The sequence below is a fragment of the Nelumbo nucifera genome, chromosome 7 (genome assembly GCF_055504915.1).
Source record: "Nelumbo nucifera cultivar China Antique chromosome 7, China Antique-T2T, whole genome shotgun sequence".
Lineage (NCBI taxonomy): Eukaryota > Viridiplantae > Streptophyta > Magnoliopsida > Proteales > Nelumbonaceae > Nelumbo > Nelumbo nucifera.
Window position 1 is genome coordinate 43974309 of NC_142655.1, and position 15101 is coordinate 43989409.

General features: G+C 39.8%; 1 protein-coding gene across 10 annotated transcripts in view; it reads left to right on the forward strand.

Annotated features, from left to right (window-relative positions):
- The window catches only part of LOC104589915 (SNARE-associated protein-like protein), a 51191-nt gene extending 38371 nt beyond the window's left edge, over window positions 1-12820 (forward strand). For 3 of the 10 annotated variants that reach the window (XM_088891816.1, XM_088891811.1, XM_088891815.1), the window contains 2 exons: window positions 4109-4161; window positions 12081-12820. Coding sequence is in view for 4 of the 10 variants with exons in the window: in XM_088891815.1 (XP_088747941.1) it covers window positions 4109-4149 (41 nt within the window). In the remaining 6 variants the exon portion in view is untranslated. Of the gene's footprint in view, window positions 1-4108; window positions 4162-4423 lie in introns of all 10 variants that reach the window. The other 7 variants (XM_088891817.1, XM_088891812.1, XM_010248390.3 and 4 more) reach the window with 3 other exon arrangements.
- The last annotated feature ends 2281 nt before the right edge of the window (window positions 12821-15101 follow it).

The window sequence follows — 15101 nt, forward strand, 5'->3', positions numbered from 1 at the left end:
GATAAAAATGCAAAAAAATGCAAAAAATAAAAAAAAAAATAAAAAGTTATAAAAGATAATATTAATAAAAATATTAACTTAAGTTTTAAAAAACCTATTATTTAAAATTAAAATACATAAATATAATATGTAAAGCATATTCAAATGAGAATTTAAAAATGAAATCAAACATATAAAACATTTTCAAGCATATAAAGCCCACAATCTCTTTTTTTTTTCTTAATTGCATCAAGTAGCTAATGTGACATATTACATTCCTAATTCTACGAGCCGCCTTTGTGCCACGCCCCTCGAGGCAAGCCCAAACAAGTCCATGTTAGGGTCTTTTGCTCGCTCACAGAAGCTTTGAGAATCCCCTATTTGGTAATGTTGTCCATTCATTCATCTTAAAAAAATATCTTCTTAAAAGCAATTAAAACTATAAAATTATTATTTTTTGTGTGAAATCTAAGAATTTAAGACCCTAACATGGACTTGTTTGGGCTGGCCTCGAGGGGCGTGGCACGGGGGTCCGGGGGCGGAGCCCTCGGCCCAACGACCAGAAAAAGTGGCAAATTTTCAAAAGGTGCATGCCTGGGCTAAGGCGCAAGGCGCACCAGGCGCACACCTAGGCACACCAGGCGTGCGCCTTTTGAATGGGCTGTACCTAGGACTTGGGCGAGGTGCCTACCCTAAAATGCGCCTCGCCTGAGCACCTAGGTGCGCCTTTTAAATCACTGCATAAACATAGCCCACAATCCTATACAACATGATCGCACAAAGCATATAGAGGTTGATTGACATTTCATTAGAGAAAGAGTTGCCAGTGGAGAGATTTGTCTACCTTATGTGAGGTCTGAAGACCAGTTGGCTGATTGTCTTACTAAAGATGTTCCCAAATCAAAGCTCGACAACAATTTGAACAAGTTGGCATGATAAATATCTATGCTCAACTTGAGGGGGAGTGTTAAGAGTGTGAGGGCATTTCTGTCTTGCTATGAATATTTGTATTTGAGTGCCTATTCAAGGGCACCTTTGTAATTTACTTGTGAAGTAAAATGAAAAGTCTCTTGGTGTGAATAGTAACACACCAAGCATTCTCGATGCTTCCTCTTCTTCTTTTCATTGCAACATCTCTAAACCTTCCAACTGAAAGATTTGCACATGTATCATCTAGTGAATTGGGGTCAGATATGCAAACCCCATTTACAAGGGGGCTTGGAGATAAGAGATCTAAAGTCTTTCAACCTAGCTTTATTAGGTAATTGGCACTGGAGGTGCTGAACCAGATAACCTTTGGAGGAAGGTAATAGTAGTTGGCTAGGACCACAAGCGCTTTGCCTTGGAAAGCCATTCATGATTTCTCCCCTCTTATCAGGTATGATTTGAATTCAGGTAATTCCATAAAATTCTAGGAACAAACTTGGGTGGGGAATGCCCCTTTAAAAGGACTGGTTTCCTTCTTTGTATTCCCTATCTGTTTTTAAAAATGAGACAACTTCCTCTTTCATCACCCCTTCCTCTTCCAATTCTGGGTTTGGTTGGAATTTGGGTCTGAGAAGGGCTGTGAGAGACTCAGATCTTGACACTGTTTCGAGTCTCCTCCAACTTCTTGATAATGTGTTCTAAGACCCAACTAAGTAAGACTTTAAAATTTGGACCCCCACCCCTACTGGATTTTTTTCCTGTGCCTCCTTTAAATTGTTAAGCCAGTCCACCAATCTTGTATCCCCCCTTCCCTGTTAATGAGGTTTGGTGCAGACCAATTCCTCCTAGGGTTGGTAGTTTTTGCTGGGAAGCATTTCTGGAAAGAATCAACACTGGTGATTTTCTCCAAAAGAAGAGACCCAATTCTTGTTTATCCCCTCATTGGTGTGTTCTTTGTAAAGCTGATGGGGAGACTGGTTTCCATCTACTGGTGTCTTGCCAATTTGCAAAATCTATTTGGGAGTGGGCTTTCTCTCTGTTTGGGTGTACTTGGAATCCCCCATCAAATATGCGAAGTCTTTTTGCTCCTTTTTTCAGGTGGTGTATGAAAAGGGGAAGGACTATGTGGAGAGGACTGAGGGCAGCAGTCTGTTGGTCTTTATGGGAAGAAGAGTGAAGTGCTGAAGATCTGAGGGCCCTGATCCATATAAGGGCTGTATACTGGATGAAATCCCTAGAGCTATTCACAAACTTTAATGAAGGGGGTGACTCCCTTCGAGCTGAGATCCATGCAGTCTCGGAAGGAGTCCAGAAAGCTAGGGAGACGAATCTCAGAAAACTCATAATTGAAGGGGACTCGGAGGTGGTGGTAGGGTGGCTGAATAAGGACGATAGTGGTTTATGGAGATATAGCAATATGAGAAGGAAATTCAGATGGCTGGTTCGAGAAATGGAGTTAAAATTAGTTGGGTAAAAAAATCAGCTAATTCTTTTGCTGATGGGTTAGCTAAACAAGGGGTGGACAGGGAGTCAATGTTCTGGGAACAGTTGTAATTCAAATCTGTTTTTTCCTTTTTCCTTTTTCCTTTTTCCTTTTTCCTTTTCTCTTTCTCTCTTTTTCATTTCTTGGGGCTCAAGCTGAAGTTGGAAGATAAGAAAGTTTGTCTTCCTCTTTGTAATTCCCATTGTGATAATTAATGAACTGTGTTATTGATAAAAAAAAAGGTAATAGCTGAAAAATATGGGCTGGATAATAATGGTTGGGACAGTGGACCTCCACTTTTGACTTATGGTTGTATCCTGTGGGAAGGAATCTATAGAGACACCACCCATTTCAAATGTTGCATTAGGTTTAAAATTGGAGATGGCAGAAGGATCAGATTCTGGCTAGATCCTTGGACTGGGGAGAGCTCTCTAAAAGAGCTGTTTCCCACTCTGTTTAATTTGGCAGCTGACAAGAGGTGCTGGTAGCTGATTCTTTTGTGCAGAGGAGAGATAACATCTGCTGGACTACTTTTAGAAGGGACTTTAGTGATTGGGATATTCAACAGGTAGGAAATCTCCTAGATCGACTCCAAGATCAGACTCTAAATTTACAAAATCAGGATTCAATAGTGTGGAAGTGGAAAAGATCAGGAGTGTTCTCAGTTAAATCTTTCTACAGCATTTTGGTAGGAGAAAATAAAGCACACCTTTTCCTAGCAGGGCCATTTTGGGGACAATTGCACCTTCTAAAGTTAAATTTTTTGTTTGGGTGACAATATTAGAGAAGTGCCTCACCAAAGAGTTGTTGCTGAGAGGTTTTATTTGCAATGACTTGAGATGCAGTCTGTGCACTGTGGAGACAGAAACAATTAACCATCTGTTTTTACACTGCAAATTTGTAACAGTGATTTGGAACTATTTTCTAAAGATCTTAAAGGTAAGCTGGAGCATGCCTGCCTCAGTTAAAGCATGCTTGGAGGCTTGGCACATATCAGGGATGACGAGGAAGGGAAAATTTGCTGGTCCTCTATTCCTTTGGCAATTCTGTGGGCAGTGTGGACTCAAAGGAACAGTAGGACTTTTTATCTCAAAGCCTCCTCTGAAGATGAGGTCATTAACAGGGTCATAGAGCTTGTTAGGAGCTGGTTGTCTATACACAGGTTTTAAAGAGGATACAACTGATAGTACTTTTTTGAGGGTGGCCTTTTTTTGAGTAAACTAGACACCTAGACACCTCAGACTAATAGGCCGGACCCTACAGACACAAAAAATGACTGAAAATTTAAACATGAGTAAATATGACTAGACAACTAGACACGTCAGACTAATAGCTGGACCCTACAGGCACATGTTAAAATGACCAAAATACCCTTACTGTCCAAAAAAGTTAGAAAAGTTCAAATTTGACCTCTGTAGGATGTTTTCTTGGCCCATCAAGTACCCTATATGGGCTTACTACATGGGCCAAATTTGTGTAAAATGTGGCTCCTTTGCCTTTAAATAATAGAAAGGTTCACATAAGTCTGCCCATCAGTTTTTTAAATTATGATGCTACATGTGCATCTTAATAAAGTAACCTATCTATATTTAGAAGCACAACCAATGGTCAAGAATTGCATCCGAGATTCTGTTTCAACATGCTATTTCTTAGTTTTTTTAACCATGAATATTATTGATGAATAATATACTGACAGCTTGTAAACTTGCATCTATTCAGAGAAAGTAACCCTAGAAAATGCAAGACAAAGCCAGCATTGAATTGTAATGCAGGTATGTAAACTCTTTTATATTTACTTTCCATTGGTGCTTTGTGAATTAGTCTGGAGCCCTATTCTACATTCAAAGGATCAAGGCACACCATCAATGTGTCCCACCATAGAGATTAACTATGCCAAAAGTCAGCTCAAAGCATGTTGTGGTCTGTGTTTTCTCCCCAGATTGGAGTAAAGTTGTTGAAATTCTCAGGAAGGTCTTAAAATTTTACCTAAAGCAGATGGTCGTAGTCATGTAATCATGTTGATTTTTGGTGTAGGCTTTTCAATTTGGTGGTACCATCCAAAGGTGGGCCCTGATCCTCTAAATATCCAACTGTGGCAAGTTACAAAGACTGCGGAACGCAAATAATATATATGTATGCATGTTATAATATGTGTACTAAAAGGCTACACTTAGCATAGTTAAGGAAATGATTCATCACCATGTATTGATCCAAAAAAAAAAAGAAAATAATTCATCACCATAGTTATGGTTGTATCTTTCTCTTTTAATACCCAGATTGTACTCAGTGGAGGGTTGGCCACCACCACCATGAAATTTTATTAATTTTGTAGACAAATCCTATGGGGTGGCCGGGTGGGGGAGTTAAACATCTTATCCCTCTAGAAAATCTATAAATAAGGATCATCACCTAATAAAATATATATTATGAAATGTCTGATGATCACTGTAACAGTAAAAGAAAAGAAACAAATAATCAAATCAAAAGGGATTATTTCCATCTTGTACAAGGCAGCCTCATCTGAGCATCTCTTAATGCAGCAACAACCTTAGTAGGCAGTTTGTTGGTACTAATACATATGCAGTTGCAACCTTGATTACAAACATTGTTAGCCAAGGCATCAGCAATCCTATGACCTTTTTTTGAAATTATGGATAAGAGTACATCAGTACAATCAATACCCATCATGGCCTTATTAATTCTCTCCAACAAATACTATAGCCTCGAAGGATGATTCAGCTCCCTTACCCATCATCAGATTTATAAATCACAGATGAACATGTAGTGAACATGCCTTCCATTCTTCTATTATGTTCTTTCAAAATTTCCCGCAAAAAAATAATAGTAGGTAGAATACCTACTATCAAACCCCAATGGTTATTTCTATCTTTAGATATAACTTTGCCATCTCCTCACCTTCTACATTTGATTCATTGCTTATGTTAGAGACCCAGGATTACTAGCAAAACTAGTCCCAAACTTTATTTTCCAGAATACCATCAATGAATAAATGATATGGAAACCATGAATCATTTATTATTTTTTTATTTTTTTTATTTGTTTTTCCTCTCAAAAAAAAAAAAAGATTCATGGTTTCCATATCCGGCTCTCTACAACATACAAACATTGAGCAAAACTGAACACCCAAAGCTTTGACATTAGTGTCAACCTGCAGCTTTCTTTTTAAGAATTCTCCAACCGCCGAAAGATATTTCTAGAGGAATATATCTATTTCATACCTACTTACAGCCTTTCACACGTTCAATCTTGTTATTATTCTATCCCATACTTTTTCTAATTCAAAACTCTCCCTTTGACTGTTTTTTCCAAACTGCCTTATTATCCTTATTAGAAAGCACTTGGTTGAGCTCCTCATCAAATACTCTTTCTCTTACTCCTGAACACAAGGAGGCGTAAGTCTCCTTAAGAGGAGGAAGGGGAGGAGGAAGAAGAGGAGGAAGAAGAGGAAGGAGGATCTTATTTTTCTTTATTTTTAATAAAAGTCTTTTATATTCACATGATTCAATCTTTTCTTCCCTTCACTTCCCTTTTCTTTTCTTTCTTTTTCTCTTTTTTCTTCTCATTCTTTTTCCTTTCCTTTCCTTTCCTTTTTTTCTTTATTTTTTCTTTATTTTTGTCTTTTTATATGAAATGTGCATGAGGTGCATGAGGCGTATGCCTCTAGCACGCTTCATGAAAAAGGCGTATGTGGTGTAAGCCTCAGAGGTATCAGTGTCTCTGGCATACGCCTTAGGGTGTTTTTGGGGTGCCTCGCCTGGAGGCACGCCTCCCATGCCTTTTAAAACACTAATATATAGCCTCTAGATTTTTGGAAACTTCAATCTTTTGATTTCGTTTTCAAAATGAGGGCTAATGGCTGAGAGCAATAGGCCAAATGCTCCATTCAATTTCTACTAAACAGATAGAAATCTTTGTTGTTTTGCCAGGGGAGATGTAAGAGAATAGATATGTACATTGATGTAGTGCTCTGATATGGCATCGTGGATCTCGTGTTTATGGGTATTGAGACTCACGAATCTGGGACTCTAGACTCATAGTAGAGCTAGATCTGGGAATAGAAGCATGCTATTTAGAATTGTTAGCTTCAGCTTTGCTGAGATGTAAACTCGTGAAGTTGTTCCCATTATTGGGGACTCCCTAATCTTGGATTTGCTGGGTTAATGAGATCTTGAGTCCATGTCTATGACTTACCCTACAAGAAAGATAACACAATGACTAGTGTATGGCAGGTCCTGGAACTGCGATTACGTCACGTAGTGAGATTGTAAGAGTGGTTTTAGACAAAGCCTGTACAGGCAAGTATCTGGTCCCCCACTCTTCACGTGTCTCTCCCTGAAGACAACCTGGGATTTGCTGCCATAACTAGCTCCCTTGGAATGATCTCGAATATTCTCCAGGCTATGCATACTTGCATGGCCAACCCTTCCCCATAAATGGGAGACATAAGTCTCTTGAGAAGGGACCTTTTGGCAACTAGCAATTCTAACTCCCTATTTGCATCCTGAAACCATCATTCCAAACTTACATTCTCTAGCATTCGGATCCCACTTTTAGAGTTCACAGGCCATTCGATATCCATTCGGATCTCAACTTTTGGAGTTCACAGACCATTCCATACCTATCCCAACTTTTAGAGTTCACAGGATAGTTGGTGTGTGATTTTCAGATATAGTGATGTTATAGGAAACAAAAGTAGCAGATATGGATAGGAGATGGTTCAGAAGTGTGTGGAGTTCTAGAGAGAGAAGTTGGGTGGCGGTGTCGTCTTGGGGAGCTTTTGGTGGCTTGCTCACAATGTGGAGAAATGAAGATTTGGAATCTCTAGAAGAGGTAATTGGCCAATTCTCAGTGTCTATAAAATTCAAGAATGTGAGGGATGGTTTCACTTGGGTGCAATCAAACATATATGGGCCAGTTAGGTATAGCGAAGGAGGCCAATTGTGGGAGGAGCTTTATGATATTAGGGGTCTTTGGGAGGGGCCGTGGTGCCTAGGAGGTGATTTTAATGTGATAATATTTACAAATGAGACAAACAACCCCAATCAAGTGATTTCCACAAGCATGAGAAGGTTCAATGAGTTTAAAAGAAATACTAATTCAGAAGTCCCGATTCACTTGGTCCAATTTTCAAGCCTCCTCAATTTGTGTTCAAAGCTGGGCAGATTTGTGTTCAATGTTGCTTGGGAGGAGTACTGGGGCGGATTGATGGTGAGGGTTTTGCCTAGGGTTACTTCAGATCACTGTCCAATTAGAATAGGCACAGAAGACTTTTTGGCAGGTCCTACTCCTTTTAGATTTGAAAATATGTGTCTCACCCATCCCAAATTTACTAGCAGAGTGAAAGATTGGTGGAATGAGGAGGTGGGGGCTTTTGATTGGAAAGGAGTAAGGTTTCACAGAAAGATACAGCGTTTAAAAGGCAAGTTGAAGGAGTAGAATAGGGATGTTTTTGGAAGAGTTGAGGAAAGAAAATTGAATGTGACCTCTAGAATTGAGCAGTTGGATCAAAAGGAAAGTCAAAGGTTGATGATTAAGGAGGAAAGAAGCTTAAGATGGACCTTAGAAAAGGAGCTAGAGGAAATATTACTTAGAGAGATCTGTTGGAGGTAGAAGTCAAGACATAAGTGGATTAAGGAGGGTGATGGCAATACGAAGTTTTTTCATGCAATAGCCAATGGAAGAAGGAAAAATTTTGTGGATAAATTGGAAATAAATGGTGAAATCTCGAGGAGCCAATGTTTTGTGGAGCATTTTAAGAGATTATATACGAAGTTGAGTGATGGTGGAAGGATTAGACTGGCCAAGGTTGGACCCAGAAGTGGCAAGGATGCTAGAAAAGGACTTTGAGCTGGAAGAAATTAGAAAGGTAGTTTTCTCAATGGATAGGTCTAAAGCTTTGGGACCGGATGGCTTGACAATGGCTTTTTACCAAGACTGTTGGGAGATAATTAAATTTGATTTGCTTGTAGTTTTTGAGGAATTTGCTGAGGAACATTTCCTTAGCCCTAGGATCAATTCCACTTTCTTGGCTTTGATACCTAAGAAGGATGATGCTATTAGTCCTAGAGATTTTGGACCTATTAGTTTGGTGACTAGCTTGTATAAAATTTTGTCTAAAGTTGTATTGTTGAGGTTGAAAGAGGTCCTCCATAATTTGGTTTCACATTCTCAAGGACCTTTCGTTCAAGGTAGACAAATTACCGAACAAATTCTGATAGCTTATGAATGTGTCGAGGATTATAGGAGGAGGAGAAAAGGTTTCGTGTGTAAATTAGACTTGGAGAAGGCCTATGACATGGTGGACTGGATTTTCCTGTTGGAAGTATTGAAATGTTATGGTTTTGGGGAGAAATGTTGTGGATGGATTGAAGGTTGTTTGAAAACCTGTCATTACTCGGTACTGGTAAATGGCGTGGGGAGAGATTTCTTCCCAGCTACTAGGGGATTATGACAAGGGGATCCCCTGTCCCCCTTTTTTACCCTAATAGTGGATGTATTTAGTAGACTCCTCCTAAGAGCAGATTTGATGGACCTTTTTAAAGGTTGGAGAGTAGGCAGGCTTAATACAGTGGTGACACATTTACAGTTTGTAGACGATACAATTATCTTCTGTGATGGTGGGGATCCTTTAATGGCAAGGCAGTTGAAGGAGGTGATCAAGTTGTTTGAACATATGTCTAAGTTGAAAATAAATTTCGAGAAGAGTTGTGTGGTAGGAAGGAATTTGGAGCAAGAGGAGCTAAAGGAAGTAGCAGTCTTTAGGATGCCCGATAATTGTTTGGCCATTGAAATACCTTGGGATGCCACTAGGAGACAATCCGAAAAAAAGCAGGTTTTGGAATCCAATTGTGGAAAGGTGTTCTAAGAGATTGGCTGTCTGGAAGATAAATTATATTTCGATGGGAGGTAGAATTACACTGATAAAATCCACATTAGCAAATTTGCCAATCTATCATTTATTGATGTTTAGAATGCCACGGAGGGAAGTGATGAAGCTAGAAAAGTTGATGAGAGATTTTTTGTGGAAACCAGGGGAAGGTAGAAAGGATCATTTAATCAAATGAGTTGTAGTGTGTAAAAGTAAAGATCAAGGGGGTCTAGGGATAGGAAATCTAAATAAGAAAAACTCCTCTCTACTAGGTAAATGGCTTTGGAGGTGTAATCAAGAGAGGGGAAGATTGTGGCAGGAGGTGATTGGTAGTATCCATGGTTCTGCAGGCAATGGCTGGGATGCTGGGGTATCGTCGAGGGCTACTTTTGCTTCTCCTTGGAAATCTATTTGTGGAGTGCTTCCTCAGTTCCTAAGCCAAATCAGCTATGATGTTTGCTCTAGAGATAAGGTTCTTTTTTGGGAGGACCTTTGGATTGGTAATTCAACCCTTAAAGATTTGTTCCCTTCTTTGTTTTCTCTTTCTTTGTTTAAAAAAGAACCTCTCTCAGTTTGTTTCCCTTTCTGAGCTGACAGGGTTAAGCTGGAACTTAGGGTTAAGAAGAAATTTAAGGGACCTTGAATCAGAAAGGGCAACCTCGTTGTTACAAATTCTTGATTCTGTTGCCCTGGATTTCTCTAAATCAGATGGCCAGATTTGGATTCCACACCCCAAAGGTCGTTTTTCTTGTGCCTCAGTTTTCTCTTTCTTGTGTTCAGACCCAAACTCTCTTCCTTGCCCTGATGATGAAATCTGGTCTAAATCTGTTCCTCCCAAGGTTGGGGCTTTGTGCTGGGAAGTTTTCCATGGGAAAATAAACACTCTGGATGTTTTGCCAAAAAGAAGACCCTTTATGTGCCTGTCCCCTAACTGGTGTACCTTGTGAAGCAAGTGGAGAAACCTGCTACTATCTTCTGATATCCTGCCCTTTTGTTGACAGCCTCTGGGAAAAGATTTTTGAGCTTCTTGGTCAAAGGTGGAGCTTGCCTACTCAGATTAGAAGCCTCTTTGAACCAACGACCTTCAGTTGGCCAAAGAGAAGGGGTAAAATTCTGTGATGTATCAGGGCTGCATTGATTTGGACGGTGTGGGAGGAAAGGAATGGCAGGGTGTTCAACGATAAAGAAAGAAAAAAGGAAAGCAGTTCTGGATTGCTTCTTACGCTTTAATGTGGGCCAAGTCTCTAAAGTTATTTTCTGATTTCTCCTTTGATGATATGTGGAGAAATTTGGAATCTGTAGCTAGAAGTTCTGCTAGAAGGAGTAAACCTGTTGTGGGCTGGAAAGCACCGGATGAAGGATTTATCAAACTGAACTTTGATGGCTGCAGCCTAGGGAACCCAGGTCCGGCTGGTACAGGGGGAGTTTTTAGAAACTATAAAGGTCATGTTATTGCTGTGTTATCAGGTCCAGTTGGAGTAGGGGACTCGGTTTTTGCAGAGTTCCAAGCTGTCCTGCAAGGAGTAAAGCTTGCCAGAGATTTAAATTATGATAGATTGTTAATTGAAGGTTTCTCTAAACTGGTAATAGGGTGGTTGAAGGAACCTGAAACTGTAATTTGGAAATACAAAGAATACATGAAAAGATTTAAGTGGCTGGTCAGAGATATAACAATTTCAGTCCAATGTGAAAGGAGGTCAGCTAACGGGATGACTGATTTCTTTGCAAAACAGGGGGTGCATAAGTCTGAATTATTCTGGGTTAGTTGTAATCTGGTTATATGGCTTGGGTTGCATCTCGTGCCTCTGCTGGTTGTACTCTGTAATCTTGTGATACTTAACTATATTCTAATAAATGAACAAAGTAAAAGGGAGGTCATTGAATGTAGATTTTATGAGGATAGTTCTACCTTTTAGATAGATGTAGTTATTTCACCATGCTAGGGATGGCAATTTTCCCCATCCCCACCGGGGTACCCGACCTCCCTGACCTGATGGGGTCGGGGATAGGGATTGCTTTGGCGATGCGGGGACAGGGATGGGGATTTATTGGGATCTCTGATCGGGGTCTGGGTTGGGGTTAGGGATGGGAAATGAAGTCCCCGTCCTATTAAAATTTACTTTTATTTTAAGTAAATTTATTTTTTAAAAAATACTCTTATTAAAAAATTTCAGGGATTTGGGTTCCCATGGGGAACCCACCTCCATTGGAGATCGAGGATTATGATCCCCGCCCAATTACCATTCCAACAACATGCTACTAACTTTTTTGGAGAATGCCTTAATCACAAAAACTCAGAAGTTGAGGACTTGGAGGCTAAGGACCATCAAATTATTGACACCCCACGGCATGGCTGTAAAGGAATGAATTTCCTCAATCATGTTTTTTTTCTAGAATGTAGCTTTTATTAAGTTTTATCTTAAGATCTGGAAGCCATTTAGAGCATCTGATTTTATTTTTTTCATGTAGTAGGTTCATAATATTCTTAACTTTTAGCCCACTGACCACCCTCATAAAATGTTTAGCTTTATCAGCAAAGTGGAGATGTGAAACATTCATGTAACTAAACAAGGGATCTCCTTGCTTCAAACCTTACTTTGCATACAAAAAAGCCTCTCAACATCTCAGTAATAGTATGCATCCTTTTATATGTTTTCTACACCTATAACTGAAACTGATTTTATCTAATGAAAAATTGAATTGAAATAATCCATCATAGGCCTTCCTATTGAAGTCCCATGGATGTTTGAAATCGTGTGTTAATTGATTTTATATTTGTTTGGTTTTATTTTGAATCTTCAGGTGTAGTTTCTAGTACTTATGTACCTCTCTCATAGGGTTGATTTCATGTTTCATTCAGGACGCTTGCATTGGCTTTTGCTGGGTATAGGTAAAAAGCAGATAAAAATAAAATAAAAAGAGAAACAAAGACATCTAAGAAGCAATGTTTTTGCAGATGGGTTAGACGACTAAATGCACCAACAATTTCACTGTTGGAAAATAACAGATTTTGAAAAGATGCTGTTCATGTTGGTTAACCTATATGAATATTTTTTATGTTAGCAAACATGAAGTATATTATTCAGAGCATGCCAGAGGCAGCATATTCTCATACACAACGAAAGTTCAAGGAGGGAAGGAAGAGTGTTGGACTTGGTCATTTGATGGAAATGAAGTGGCATCTGACAGGTAAACTAAGCTTTATCTTCAGTTGGAGACGAGGCAAATTTTGCCTTGGTTTGTTTATTCACTATTCCTATACTGTCGTGTGGTGTAACAATGACTGTAATGTGGTAAAGCAATTCTCAGTCTTTCCAGCAGAAGCTTGGTTTATCACAATGAAAATAGAAGTCTTGATTTCTGACTTTTAAATTCTTTTTTTTGCTTATATATTCATTTTTGTGAGGTTTTGGGAATATTGTTTCAATCCAAGATCTCGTGTGATTGAGTTGTATCTTATATTTCATACTTGATTTGCAATTGACGGTGTGAACCGAATGAATTTGTTCATTTTTTGTCTTTTTCCCTTTGAAAGAATCTTATATAGTGGTTGTTTTTATTGCATTTGGCAATTATTGCTGCGTTTGTTTTTTCAAACCTAGCGAAAATTGGTTGAACCATGACCATTCCAAACCTTTTTTTGGATACGTTTTAAGTCATGTTGGTTGTATGTTGATAAACCCTGCACTGTCTGGCATCTTATCATGTTCAGTATTGGTTGAGGTGAGTTCAAATCCCTTAAATCATAAAGCTGCCCTTTAGATCAGTGTACCAGCCTCTATTGGCAGCATAAGAGAAAAAAAAAAAAACGAAGGGCTCATGTTTGTTTTAGCTGATAAACCTTGCACTTCTGGCATCTTATCATGTAGGTTCATAATATTCAGTATGGGTTGAGGTGAGTTCAAATCCCTGTAAATCTTAAAGCTGGCTGCTGGCATTTAGGTCAGTGAACTCTAAATGGATCTGTTAAGTTTACATACCATGTTTTCCTGACCTGCAGCAATGAAGCCTTGCGGCTACTGCATATAGATATCTTCAATAAGATCTCCATTCAGGAATGCAGTTTTGACATCCATCTGCCAAATCTCATAATCATGGTATGCTGCTACAGCTAGCAGGATCCTAATGGATTCAAGCATGGCCACAGGCGAAAAAGTTTCATCATAATCGATGCCCTCTTTCTGAGTGTACCCTTTCACCACCAGACGAGCCTTGAAGGTCTCAACTTTACCATCGGGGCCCTTCTTCCTCTTGTAAATCCATTTGCAACCGATTGCCTTTACCCCGGAGGGCGGATCTACTAGAGTCCAGACTCCATTGGTCTCCATTGAGTCCATCTCTGCCCTCATGGCCTCCACCCACTTCTGGGAATCTATGTCCAACATATCTTCCGCGTAAGTCACGGGATCCTCCTCACTAGTCAAGGTTTCCACCAGGTAACTATCCTGGTCATAACCATAACGGACTGGTGGCCTGGATGCCCGAGTGGATCTTCTAAGTTGGTCACTACCTGGAACTTGTGGGACATCTCCCACTGCTCCTGAGCTCTCCTCATCAAGAACAACTTCCTGACGATGGGTGTCCAGGATATAGTCGGTTTCCAAGAATTGCGCATTTCGACTGCAGAACACTTTCTGCTCACTTGGGTCATAGAAAAGGCAACCTACAGAGCCTTTTGGGTAGCCTACAAATAGGCAACGGCTGGTCTTAGATTCTAACTTGTCTGCACTCGTTCTTTTAACGTGTTGGACAACCCCAAATCTTCAAGTGTCTGACACTTGGTTTCTTTCCGGTCCAAAGTTCATATGGAGTATTCGGAACCGATTTGGTTGGAACCCGATTCAGCACGTAAATCGCAGTCTCTAATGCGTAACCCCAAAAGGATGTGGGTAACTCTGAGTGTATGAGAAGCGACCGGACCATATCTAATAAGGTCCTATTCCTCATCTCTGAAACACCGTTAAGTTGTGGTGTAGCAGGAGGAGCTAATTGTGATACTATCCCATTGTCCTTTAAGTAGTCCCTGAATTCGTCAGAGAGATATTCGCCACCTCGATCTGATCGAAGGGCTTTAACTTCTCTCCCTAACTGTTTCTCGACCTCTTGTCTAAACTCTTTGAGCTTTTCAAAGGATTCAGACTTGTGTCTCATTAGGTACACGTAACCATATCGTGAAAAATCATCTGTGAAGGTGATGGAATACACGTGTTGATTTCGTGTCCTAACACTCAGGGGACCACATACATCAGTATGTATTAGGTCAAGTGTGCCTGTACATCTTTCAGGCTTACCGTTAAATGGCCGTTTCATCATCTTGCCTTGTAGGCAAGGCTCACAAGTGGGAAGATCTTCTATAGTTAGAAAATCCAAAGGACCATCCTTTACCAACCTTGTGATTCGGTCAACACCGATGTGGCCAAGTCGGTAATGCCACATACACGTGGGATTAACTGTATCACGGGCTCTCTTCTTGGGGTTTTCAACCGACGTAGTTTCGGTTATGTTAGTTTCTAGAGAAGAATGTAGAACATAGAGACCGTTCTCCAGTTCTCCGTATGCGATGAATCTGTTGTTTCTTTTAATAGTAATCGTATTACTAAAGAAGACAGAATAACCATCTGCACACAGTTTTGAGACAGAAATCAAATTTCTTTTTAAATTTTGTACATAAAGACAATCTTTCAGTACAATTATTCATTCTCTAAAATATAATTCCACGGTTCCTATAGCCGCGGCTGCAACAGTTGCAGTAGTCCCCAAGTAGAGTGTGATTTCTCCTTCAGTCAGCCTTTTGCTTACCTTGAACCCCTGCAGTGAGTTACA